Genomic DNA, 13,795 nt, shown 5'->3' with positions numbered 1-13,795 from the left:
GCCACCAACAGATTGGGAAAGTATCTTTACCAATCCCAAATCAAATAGGGGACTAATATCCAATATATANAAAGAATTCAAGAAGATGCACTCCAGAAAATCAAATAACCCTCTTAAAAAGTTTGATACAGAGATAAACAAAGAATTTTCAACTGAGAACTACTGAATGACTAAGAAGCACCTGAAAACATGTTTAACATCCTTAATCATCAGGGAAATGCAAATCAAANCAACCCTGAAATTCCACCTCACACCAGTCAGAATGGCTAAGATCAAAAATTCAGGTGACAGCAGATGCTGGTTAGGACGTGGAGGAAAAAGAATACTCCTCAACTGTTGAAAGAATTGCAAGCTGGTACAACCACTCTGGAAATCAGTCTGGTGGTTCCTCAGAAAACTGGACATAGTACTGCTGGAAAATTCAGCAATACCTCTCCTGGGCATCTACCCAGAAGATGTTCCAACTTATAATAAGGACACTTGCTCCACTATGTTCATTGTCAGCCTTATTTATAAAACCAGAGACTGGAAAGAACCCAGATGTCCAATAACAGAGGAATGGGTACAGAAAATGTGGTACATTTACAAAATGGAGTACCACTCAGCAATTACAAACAATATATTTATATCATCATGAGTGAGCTAACCCAATCACAAAAGAACAGACATGATATACACCTACTGATAAGCAGATATTAGCCCAGAAGCTTAGAATACCCAAGATACATTTTGCAAAAGAAATGAAACTCAAGGGGAAAGAAGACCAAAGTGTGGATACTTCATTCCTTCTTAGAATGGGGAACAAAATACTTATGGAAGAAGTTACAGAGATAAAGTTCAGAGTTGAGATAGAAGAAGGAACAGCCAGAGAATGCCCCATCTAGGGATGCATGCCCTATATAAACAACAAAAGCAGACACTATTGCATATGCCAGAAAGATTTTGCTGGCAGGACCCTGATATAGCTTTCTCTTGTGAGACTCTGAAACTGGCGTAAACTTGGTGACCAAGCAAATTTCAACAGATATATGAGAATGAAAGAACCCCTTATATCTTACTATACCTCCATGGATTAAAGCTGGACTTCAAAAAGAATAGAAAGCCTACAAATTTGTGAAAAGTGAACAACTCTAATAACTGATTGCAGGATCAGGAAAAAATTAATTCTGTAAGCTTTCTCTTGTGAGACTATGCCAGTGCCTGGAAAATATAGAAGTGGATACTCACAGTCATCTATTGGATGGAACACAAGGCCCCTAATGAAGGAGTTAGAGAAAGTATCCAATGAGCTAAAGGGATCTGCAACCCTATAGGAGGAACAATAATTTGAACTAACCATTGCTCCCCTCACTCTCAGAGCTGTGTCTCCATTTGTATATGTAACAGAGGATGGCCTATTAGGCCATCAATGAGATGAGAGGTCCTTTGTTTTGGGAAGATCATATGCCCCAGTACAGGGGAATGCCAGGGGCCAGGAAGTGGGAGTGGGTAGGTTTGGGATCCGGGGGGGGGGACAATATAGGGGACTTTCGGGATAGTATTTGAAATGTAAATGAAGAAAATATCTAATAAAAAAAGAAGAAAAACTGACAGAGAGAAACAAGAACAAAATCAACATAGGAACATTATTTATGAGTATTGTTGATATCATGTACCTCAGGGTCTGCTATTCTCTAAAAAACAGAAAATAAAAACAAACAAACAAAAATAGCAACAAAAATATAAAACAAGCTGGACATGGTGGCACACACCTTATTCCCAGCACTTGGGAGGCAGAGGCAGGTGGATTTCTGAGTTCGAGGCCAGTCTGGTCTACAAAGTGAGTTCTAGGACATCCAGGGCTGTACAGAGAAACACGGTCTTGAAAAACAAAACAAAACAAAACAATAAATAAATAAATAAATAAATAAAAATAAAATAAAATAAAATAAAATAATAATAATAAAATAAAAATAAAAATAAAAAAATAAAACAACAACAACAACAACAACAACAAAAAAAAACCACCAGCATAAATTTTTACAGACCTTGATAGAGCATTTCCTGAAGTCAAGTGATACACAGATATCTTGAACAATAACAGAACTGCTGGATGAGTCACCATTTCTGATTTCAAGTTGTACTAAAGATCTATAAAGGTTGCTTGATTTTGGCATAAAATTAGGCACATTGATCAATGGAATTGACTGGAACATGAGAGATAAATTACTTACCTATGGACCTTGATATTGCATCAAGAATCCAGAAATACATGCTTCTCTAAGAAATGGTGTGTATGCCGGGTGGCATTGGTGCATGCACAACTTTAATCCCAGCACTTGGGAGTCAGAGACAGGCAGATTTCTGAGTTCGAGGTCAGCCTGGTCTACAAAGTGAGTTCCAGGACAGCCAGGGCTATACAGAGAAACCCTGTTTCAAAAAAACCAAAAACAAACAAAAATAAATAAATAAATAAAATAAAATATATATAAAAATAAAAAAAAGAAGTGATGTGTGTTAAACTGGATGTCTGTGTGTAGAATATAAATAGATTCATATTTATCTAGGTACACAATTCTGTTTAATTGGATTAAAGACCTCAACATAAAATTAGATTTATTGTACTGAGTGTAAGAGAATTGTCTGTATGTAGAATATAAATAGATTCACATTCATCTCTATACACAGTTCTCCTGTCTAATTGGATCAAAGACCTCAACACAAAATTGGATTCATTTTACCTGAGTGCAAGAGCATAGTCACGGGAATACATTTACACAAGACACTGTTCTGAACAAAAGACCAGTTACTAGACCAGGTACTAACACCAACAACTTATAAAGGATCATTATATTACTGAACATCTTTAGAGCATAGGGTTTCAAAAATTGAACACTACCACTTCCTAAGAATTAGAAAATTATTTTAATACCTTTGCACCTTTGCATTCATAAGAGGGCTAATATCCAAAATGTAGAATGACCTAAGGAAATTAGATATCAAAAAGTACGATTTAAAAAATAGATACAGAATTAAATGGAGAATTCTATAGAGAAGAGTATCAAATAGTTGTGAAACACTTAAATAGAGATTCATCAACCATTATGGAAATACAATTCAAATACATTTTGAGATTTCATCTTTACTTGTAAATATGGATAAATTCAATAACAAGTGATAGCTCATGTAAGCATGCATGTGGGGCAAGGGGAATATGTCTCCATTGCTGACAGGAATACAAACTTATAAAACAACTATGAAATAAATATGGCAATTTCTGAGAAAACTGGGAATAGATCTATTGTCAACTTCAGCTATACCACTCTTGTATATTTGCCTAGTACTTTCTCATACCACAAGAACAGTTGTTCAATTATGTTTTGTGTTTATAGTCAAAATAGACAGAAACTTCAAAAAAGTAGATGTACTTCAGCTGAAGCCTGCATAAAGAAAATAGCACATATTTATACAAAATAGTATTACCTAGTTGTTCAATCAAAATGACACCATCAAATTTCCTGACAAATCGATTGTACTAGTAAAGGTCATCCTGAGTCAGATAAACCATATATAGAAAATAGATGTTGTACTATTCACTTAAAAGTTAATATTAGCTGTTAATAAATGATAAATATAAATAATGCACTGAACCAGAGAGGCTAGATAATAAAGAGGTCTAGGGGCCATAGGTCCCTTTTGTTGTTGATGGCAGAAAACAGGAGGGCAAGTGGTCTGTTGTGGGTTAGAGTAGGAGAGTGAAGAGTGAACAGCTGGAATTTGAAGGTATTCAGTTGACCAGGGGAAATATAGTACAATAGGAACATTTTGAAAACAATGAGAATAGTCCTAGTGAACACTTCCAATAATGGAAATTACAGAGGTTAAACTTGTGCTCTTTGGCAACCAGGAATGTGTTGTGATGGGTTAAAATTGGTTGAGTTGTTGATCAAGAAGCTGAGAAGAAAATCTATAAACAATCCTTGTTGATACTTGGTCAGAATGTAACCATCAGAATCCTGACAGCATAGCCCCATTGCATATGGCAACTTCAACTCTGGTTATTGACTATGGAAAGGTATAGTTGGTATAGGCTAGAAGTCTTATTCTACAGGCTATGCAAAGATAAACACAGATGTTACAACATCCACTAAACCTTTCCCCTACAATAAGTCCAGCAACATGTGCTGAGGCAATTGTAGCACATAAGTTGTTGAAATGAACAACCAGTGACAGATTTAACTTTATATCTACTCTACAGGAGTTCATTCCCAACATTACTTGTGTGGTTATACCCTGGACAATGGATATTCCAGAAAACTAGCAAATCCTAAATAGTACAGTACTACCTGAGTATTCAGCTATACCACTCCTGGGCATATACACAGAAGATGATCCAACAAGTAATAAGGACTCATGCTCCACTATGTTCATAGCAGCCATATTTACAATAGCCAGAAGCTGGAAACAACCCAGATGTCTTTCAACAGAGGAATGGATATAGAAAATGTGGTACATTTACACAATGGAATACTACTCAACTTTTAAAAACAATGATTTCATGAACTAAGCAGGCAAATGGATGGAACTTGAAAATATCATCCTGAGTGAGGTAACCCAATCACAAAAGAACACACATGGTATGTACTCACTGATAAGTGAATTTTAGCCTAGAAGTTCAGAATACCAAAGATTCAATTCACAGACCAAATGAAGCTTAAGAAGGAAGACCAAAATGTGCATGCTTTAGTACTTTTTAGAAGAGTGAACAAAATACTCACAGTAGGAAATATGGAAACACAGTGTGGAGCAAAGGAAGGAAGGCCATTCAGAGACAGCCCCAACTAGGGATCCATCCCATATACAGCCACCAATACAAGACACTACTGCTGATGCTGGGAAGTGCTTGCTGACAGGAGCCTGGTATGGCTCTCTCCTGAGAAGCTCTGCCAGAGCCTGACAGAGGTAGATGCTCACAGCCAACCATTAGACTGGGCCTGGGGTCCCTTATGGAGGACCTTGAGAAGAGACTGAAGAAGCTGAGGGAGTTTGCAGCCCCATGGAGGGAGCAACAATGTTAACAGGCCAGAACCCCTGGAGCTCTCTGGGACTGGATCACCAACAAAAGAAAACACATGGAGGAGCCCATAGGGCTCGCTGCATGTGTGGGAGAGGATGGCCTTGTTGGACATCATTGGGAGGAGAAGCCCTTGCACCTGATGGTGTTTGATATCATATATATATATATATATATATATATATATATATATATATATATATGTGTGTGTGTGTGTGTGTGTGTGTGTGTGTGTGTGTATGTATGTATAGATAGATAGATAGATAGATATAGTTGATATATATATTTTGTATATATATATATATATATAGTTTGATATGTATAGATATAGATAGATAGATGATAGATAGTTTGAGTGTGTGTGTGTGTGTGTGTGTATGTTTGTGTGTGTGTGTGTGTATAAATAGCAGATAGGAGCAGGTATATAGACCCTAGCCAGGCATGCAGAGAGAGACTAAAATAGACATCTTCATCATGTCTCTCTCTCTCCAGAAGAATAGGATAGGAAAAAGTGAAAAATACAGGAGGATTGCAGAACACCAGGAAAAAAGAAAACCTATTCTTCCACTTCAATTAGGCAACACCCTCACATTAGAATTACAAAAAAATCAATCCATCAATTCAGTCCCACACCCAGTACTGAAATCAGAAATATTCTTTCTGCCTGATGTTAGAAGCTTTGTTCAGTTCACTTATATCTAATACAATGTAAAGATGCAGTCAATGAAATACTTTTCTGTTTTAAAAATATACATTTATTCTGAAAATTTGAAAACATTATAACACATTAATGACTAAAACAAGATGTTTTCATGTTAATAAAAAGTTCATTTTTGGCTACAAAAAAAAAAAAAAGAATTACAAAAAACAAAAGCATCTAGAAAGAAGCTTGAGTAGGTCTGCACCAGGTTCTCTGAATATATGTTTAGCTTAAGTTTCTGTGGAACAATTAACAGTGGGAGCAGGTATATCTCTGACTGCTTGCTGGCCTTTGGAACTCATTTCATCCTATTGGGTTGCCTTGTCCATCCTTGATATGATGACTCTTGGCTTATCTTATTGTATCTTCTTTTGTCATGTTTTACTATGTTCTTTTGGATGTCCAAACCTTTCTGAACATAAAATAAAACGGGAATGATTCTGGAAGAGAGGGATGTGGGAAGAAGCAAAGAAAAATAGAGGTATTGGAAACGTGGCTGGATTTACTGTAAGAGAGAATTTTCAATGAAGAAAAACATGTAAGAGGGAGACAAATTTAATAAAATTTATTTTAGTGTCCTGTATTCAACGAACTCAAAAGTCTATAAATTTGACCATTTATTTGATTTTGATACATGTGCTAAAATATAATTTCTATCAATAAAAAATTTATTAAGTTCATTTTAAGTATTTTAGAGTTTTACTGTAGTGTCTGGGTTGTGTGGTGAAATTTTGTTAATATTATAGGGCAGTTTTTGAAACATTTACTTCATCTTCATAATCCTTACTTGCAAATCATGTGGAAACATTTACATACTGACCTGGCTCTTTAATTTTCAGTTCTTTGCTTGGCTATTTCAAACCCCCTCAATCTTTCTAATGAACTACTACTTTGGAAAATCAATTTCAAAGCTATTATTAACTTCAATTTATATAGCAATACCTATAGAATTATGAAATCTCTGTGCATACTAGATGTGAAACTTAGAATAAAAGCTGTTATTCAGATTTCCACATGTTGGATGAAAAAAATCTGTGAACATGACAATTGAAAATGCAAACTGTCAGTGATACTGTTGATCTACCATAGGATAATACAAAAACTTATACTTCTAAAACATGATGTAACATCATTTAACATGTACTGATTGTTATAAAACTCAAAAAGGCAAAGTATCAAAACCTTTAATAAGTTTGAAGCGTATAACCATAAGAAATGCATGATCTTTAGTATTCTAAAGATAATTGTTTTCATTGCTTCTAGAATTATGAAACAAAAATATAGTCGAAGAGACAGGGAGTCTAATACATCTTATCAGTGTTACTGTTTTTTTTTTTTTTTCACTTTTATTTATCTTTTCCTTTTCACAAAGGACTTTTGTGCGCATATGGGAGATATAAGCAATTTTATTACTTTGAGAAAACAGCCTCACCTGTCATGTTGGAAATTTCGTTTTCTGGGCAGGGGTAACAATCAAAACAGCAGACAGCCTTTCCCTCCTGAAAGTATTTTCTGAGTCCTGGTCTGCAAGGCACACTACATATGGAGGATAGAGTCTGAAGAAAATCAGACACATTATAGAAATAAATTTAACACGTGTCAAACACTGCAGTGATTCACAAGAAAAAGCCACTGAAAGATCTCCCTTTAAATAACATATCATGTTATGAAGCAAAATCACATTGTTTTGTTATTTAGTGTAAAATTTTATAAATATTTAGTGATTTCTATATAATGAAACAATGAGAGAGAGGGAGAGGGAGAGAGAGAGAGAGAGAGAGAGAGAGAGAGAGAGAGAGAGAGAGAGAGAGAGAATATCTAGTATTGTGGAAGTCAATAAATGAGGAAATGTTAAAAATTTTATTCCATAACTAAACAAAAGTAAATAAGATTATAGGTAGTTTTGCTTCATGTAAAGTATTAAAATTAAAACTAAATTACCTGCTTGATATCTGTAGCCCACTCTATCATTTCATCAGACATAAACAGTTGTCGGCCATTTGGAAAATGACCAGAAAATCTTCCTATTTTCATTTTCAGTCCATAGTGTTTTAGGAAATCCATGATATAGAAAATGTCATACTCTGTATCCCGTTCTCTATTCTGGTTCATGTTGATTAGGTCTCCAACAGGGTTTACAAATTGTATGGTCTTCAGAAAAGAGAACATCTAAGACACATTTGTTATTTTAGTTTCAAGTATGCATACACATTAATACAGTAATTATAAAGATTGGAATGTTACTCATATCCATTATCTACTCCTAATACCCAAATTTATCTGAAGTATTCAGGGCCAAAAAAGTAAAATATATATACATTTACAGTTTCACTATGATTTACAAATGCCATTTTCTCTCATAATTTAAGCCATAATACGTGCACCATGCACACATGAATTTTATGTTTGGAGAGTAATGATAAATTATCCATTTTATCTTTGTGAACAGTTATTTGATCATAAGACAGGAAAACTAAATACTCAATTTCTTAAAATATGGAAAAAGCAATTAAAATTATCTGAGGTCTATTCATTATATAAATTAGAAACTTTCTGTTCAAATAAAAGACAGATCATTTTCTTAATTTCATTTATTAATTTCATGACAAAAATTTCAAGTGGTAAAGTCATAAGATGCATGTATGATGGAAATGTGGGAGGAAATTTCATGACTACGATTGTGAAATACTGGCTTAGTGGCATTGTTGGCTGCCACAAAAATTATGAACCTCGCATGATATGCTATTTATGCAGTGGCAGCGTATGGAAATACATGCATTTAGGATAAAGGTTACTTATTTACATTGATTTTGACTTTAAGATTCCCATTATGAATGCCACCTCTATGATGTATATGCCATTCAGTATAAGAATTATTACCTTCCAGGAGTTAAATTCCAGNACCTTTCCATCATTCTCTGAGCATGTGTCTACTTGTTGCAGAAGNATCTCATGAAGTGAGTGGGCCACAGCATACACAGAATTGTATAAGTTATAACATGTTTCACTCATAGACATTCCAAGAGGTGGCACAAAAAACCATTTAAGTAGGGTGTTGGTTGGACAATNCTTCAGTGTTTTACAATCAGGTGGTGGTAAAGAACACTTAAAGTAAGTCCACCACAGTTTAGCCAAAGAAATGTCATTACTGTAGTTAGAAGGGTGCACTGTCTGAATAAATTGTTTAAAACCAGACATCTCAGACTGCTGATGTGAAAAAATAAGAGTCCCATGCAAGGAGTTAAGCATGAAATCTCCTATGATTGTGATCATATCAAATTGTGACACACTGACCCAGAGTTTCTGAATGTTTTCAGATTTCCATAGTATGAAGTTCAATTGTAGAGGAGATTCTTTATCCCCATAGACGATGACAACTTTTGCTGATGACATTATGATTTGGTGATAATATTTATGAACTATTTTAAGGTGTAAAATCTTATCAAATGTGACAATAGTTACAAATGCTAAGCAGACAGTGTTTCTTTCCATTTCTGTTCTCAATTCAGCAAGGAATTGAATTCCATGGTCATCATCTGTAACGACGACTCCTACCCAGTTCCATCTGAAGTGAACTGCTAGGGACACCATGCCTAGTGGTAGAGATGCATCCTTGGGAGTCATCTGGTAGAGATGAGGAAACTGTTCCTGGTCATTTAGAAGGAGATGAAAATAACCACAGTAAAGCTGAAAGATATTGACCATAAGCATCACTATGAAGAAATGGAATGCATAGAGCTCATTCTAAGATCAAAATGTGCTAGAGCACATGCTACAAGTGTGAGAAAGTGTGGATTCTTTTTATTAACATCATATCCAACTTCTTGTGAATTGCTGTACAAGTACAGATAAACTATATCTTCTGGTAAACATTTCACATTATGTTGTTTCTCCTGCTCATTTGTCATAAAGTTTTTGTTTTTGCCAAAGAAAGTATCTAACCTTTATGTTTGATAGATAAGGATAGATGTAAATGAATTCTCTGCCTTTTAGTCAGCCTTGGTACTCAGAAACTCAGACTGAGGTAAGATAGTATTTCAATAGATGTAATCCTCCCTGACTTACCTCTGGAGTTTGGGAGAAGTACAGGAATGGTCCAAGTATGTAAGATGTTATCCATACAGGTCCAGTCAGCACAATTAAATATCTTCTCTGATTTTTACAGTAGTAATTAGGAATGATTTCCTTTTTTTTCAAGGACCAAACTCTTTCCACATTATCCACAATTAGGTTACATTCAATCTTAACTATTAGGGAAATGTTAGGTAAAATATAAATGTTCCTATTGATTTCTTCAGCAGCAAAATAAACAGAGAAAATCAAGTGGATGGTCTTATGGGTCACCCTGAAAACGAGCACACCAATCATGGGGATATTGGTTGTAATTATTGTAATCTTAAATAAAAGTCATTGTGGGTTAAGTAAAGAATTTTTTGATTTTTTTTGTGACCCATTCATATGTTGACACAGTTCCTTATTGTGATGCATTAGTGTGTGAGTCATTCAAAACAATTTAACAATCTGAAATTTTTTTAATTTGATAAATTGAACTTTATTTATTTCTGTTCTAAAGTCTTGAGCCTAATATACATAAACGTATTAAGCATCTATAGAGTTTTCTGTTATATTCTTCTTTTGCCCATTTATTTGATGGTATTCTAAATTTGGATACCATGTTCTTTTTTCTTTTGAGTTTTTAATAAAGTTTTTAAATATGAATTTTATGTTAACAGGATTCTGTCATTTATGAAATTTTCTACAGTTCCATCTTGTTTTTCTTGAACATGGTGAAATATTCACATGTCATCAATGAATATGAAAAGATTTCTGAGCAAAGATTGAATCTGCCCATGCCTTCATTTTGTAACCCTTATATTTAATATGTGGGGAAAGAAATGAGAAGTATCTTCTATCTTGAATGTTACACTTCTTTACAGAATCAGCACTAAAAAATGTCCTGACACTCAAAACGGAATTAAGAGTAGGTAGCCAAATTTGTGTGTGATAATTACCAAAGCCTAAAGAATACTTAGATAATGCAAATACCACAATAATTCTTACACTCTTTTCTTCATTCCACACAGTTCATCTCTTTAGTTTCTATTTGAGGCTGTACAAAATTGAGTGATATAAACTTGGTTATAGCTATAGCATTTCCCTGTTCGGATTGAGCTCCTCTCACTTCACATGCTCCACTCAATTGTACTAATTCATTCTTGCAGTACAGTCCCTGACTATCACATGACTGGCCTTGGGTTCTAGTTGGTTCAGATTTATCCAGATATTTTCTGTTTCTTATATGTTCATTTAAAATTATCTATTTTATTAAACATATTTTAACTGGATTTTCTGCTTTGATATATTATATACAGTTTGGTAATCTTATTTAACATATTTCATTACATATTTCAGTGTATTGTGCATGAGGTAAAAGTAAAAAAGCTCAGTAAATATTTATGTAACTGGATATAACTTTTGGCTCTGAAGCTGGTATTGAATGGACTTAATGTTTTATGTTCTCTATTATTTACTAAATTTTATTTTTTTAAACATTTTTTAATTTTATTCTCTTACTTGGTGGATATTTTCTTTCATTCAGAAATACCTGAAATTGTGCAATACTTTTTAAGGAGATTGCCACTAATGTCTGATATGCATTTTGAGAACTAAGTACTCCAATTAATCCACTTCAGTTGCTGAAGTATGAAGGCTTACTCTGTTAAGAAACATAGAATTTTCTTTACAAAGTACAGATTAGAATTTTAAAAAATAGAAAAACCAAAATAATCTTAAATAATGAAATAATCAGTAGGAGTATCACCATTTCTGATCTCACTTTGTACTCCACACCTCTATTAATAAAATGGGCTTAGTAGGAGTGGTAGTTGATCAATAGAATGTAACTAAAGACATCAATAAATGCACACTTTTGCATGTATGACTTTTTTTATAATAAATACAGAAAACTGCACTAAAATAAAGAAACTATCTTGAATAGTGGTATGACTTCATTGAGAAAAATAAAAATACATCCATGTCTATAATTGTGAAGAAAATTCAACTTTAAATTTTGTATTCCCACTGGTGATACACAAACTCACTTGTGATACAGTCTCAAGGGCATACTTAATGCCAATTACATGAACAATATAAGATAAACTCTGTGATATGTTGGAAATTTTTTGTCTTATTATATTTTGTCAGGAGATTAGATTTTGAAGTTTAGAGGCTTTTGTGTTCATGATATAGTTTTTGAACTTTTCTTTTTATGGGCTTCTTGTTTGTAAAGACACACATGTCTATTTTTATATTTGTATATAAGTATGTTTCTCATGCCATTTTTGTTTTTGCAGGGGCTCATTTTCTGCTTGTTTAAAAGTATTTTATAATCTGAAATATTTGTTTACTCTTATTTTATTACTATTCTTTATATGACAAGTTTTTAATGGGTGAAGGTAATGATGTAGGTCCATATGGGAGGTAATTAGTAAATGTTTTCTCAGAGTTGAGGGAGGTAAATTCACATTTTGAGCATATTTTACTAAAAGTGTATTTTATATAAACAATGATGGGGACATAAATTTGATTGATGCTGTAAATTTAGAAGAACTTGGGAAATACTATGCTTAGTAAAAAGCATAACAAGGCACAAGGCATATTATATTAAATTATATTATTATATTTCAATTATATTAAAAATTCAAATGGAACAGAAAGTAGATTTTGTAATAGGGTTGGTATGAGTTGATAAAAAGATAAGAGTTGATGATACAGCATTCAGGATTCCCAGTGAAATATTCTAAGTATTTTAAGCATGACTGTAGTTTTGGACACACACACACACACACAAACACACATACACACAAACATATGAGCCTATATTGGTGCCCTCTGAGAGGCCCAAGAAACAGCTGCAGATACTTTCACCCAATGATTGAACTGAATTTGGGGATCCCTGTGGTTGAATTAGAGAAAGGTTGAAAAAAGCTGAGAAGAAGGGAAACCCCATAGTAAGACCATCAGTCTGAACTAACCTGGACCCCTAGATGTTTCAGAAACATAGCCACAAACAAGGCATCATATATTAGCAGCACATGAAACCATAAGATATAAATTGTCATATAAAGGGAATCTCTCTAAGAGTAAATATGAATAGTGTGATCTATTCTTTCTGCATCTAAATGGATTGTGATTCGAAAATGACAATAAAAAATCTACACCATAAACTACCATAATTAGCGAAATGACGAGCTGTGGAACATAAAATACGTTTTAGTTATGTGCTAGAGAAGGACAGCCAGAAGTCACATAGGATTTTATCTCTCATTCACTGTCCCTGGAATGCTTTATGTGCATTTATGTATAAATGAAAGGTGCACTTACTGCTTGTCTAGATTCTCACTGAAGAAATCATTCTTCACATAACCATGCTTTGTATAAATGGAAAAGAAACAATCAGCCTCTTTATCTCCTAGATAATTTTCTCTGTCTTTTATTCTCCAAAAGCACCTGGGGTCACTCAAATGGCAAAAAAGTAAGGAAAGCTTCAGAACCAAGAAGACAACAATCGAAGAGAACATCTTTGCCACATCACCAAGATAGGTGCCTGAGCAAAATGCAGCATGGAGTGTCAGGCAGGCAGAATCTCACATATCAAATTTTCATGAACACATCCAGGTGTCACTTTTTATTTCTTTAGTTACTATTACAGAACACATGCACTTCTCACAACATTTACTTTTCAGATCACTGTTTGCCTCTGGAGGATTCTGAAACACCTTCTGGCCTAGGGCTCTGCATCTGAGATCCTATGTCCAGGTGAAAAACAGGGAAAATAATTTTGGTCAGGATTGTTCTTCTCTATGTATACCTTATGATTTCATTCATGTAAGTAAATGTAAAGGTTCCAGACATGATCTCTTTTGGGAATATTTTCTCACAAGCACCACTCAATCTAGTTTTCTGAACTCATTTGTAAGAGTTCACTCTGATTACATAGGTTATTCCAATGAGTTTTACAAGCAATTATGTCAAGGAATCCA

At 34.1% G+C, this 13,795-nt stretch overlaps 1 protein-coding gene across 1 annotated transcript in view; it reads right to left on the bottom strand.

The window, feature by feature from the left end:
- LOC110328793 (vomeronasal type-2 receptor 116-like) overlaps positions 1-13,336 on the bottom strand; it is a 25,437-nt gene extending 12,101 nt beyond the window's left edge. Inside the window, exons 1-5 of the mRNA XM_021208252.1 lie at positions 13,137-13,336; positions 9,819-10,098; positions 8,634-9,440; positions 7,695-7,922; positions 7,186-7,309 (exon numbers count right to left, since the gene is read on the bottom strand). Of these exons, the coding sequence (XP_021063911.1) occupies positions 7,186-7,309; positions 7,695-7,922; positions 8,634-9,440; positions 9,819-10,098; positions 13,137-13,333 (1,636 nt within the window). The 5' untranslated portion in view covers positions 13,334-13,336. The remainder of the gene's footprint in view (positions 1-7,185; positions 7,310-7,694; positions 7,923-8,633; positions 9,441-9,818; positions 10,099-13,136) is intronic.
- Positions 13,337-13,795: the final 459 nt, after the last annotated feature.

Source organism: Mus pahari, chromosome 1 (genome assembly GCF_900095145.1).
Source record: "Mus pahari chromosome 1, PAHARI_EIJ_v1.1, whole genome shotgun sequence".
Taxonomy (NCBI): Eukaryota; Metazoa; Chordata; class Mammalia; order Rodentia; family Muridae; genus Mus; species Mus pahari.
The sequence above is the reverse complement of the archived record's forward strand: the minus strand, read 5'-3'. Positions and strand labels throughout refer to the sequence as shown.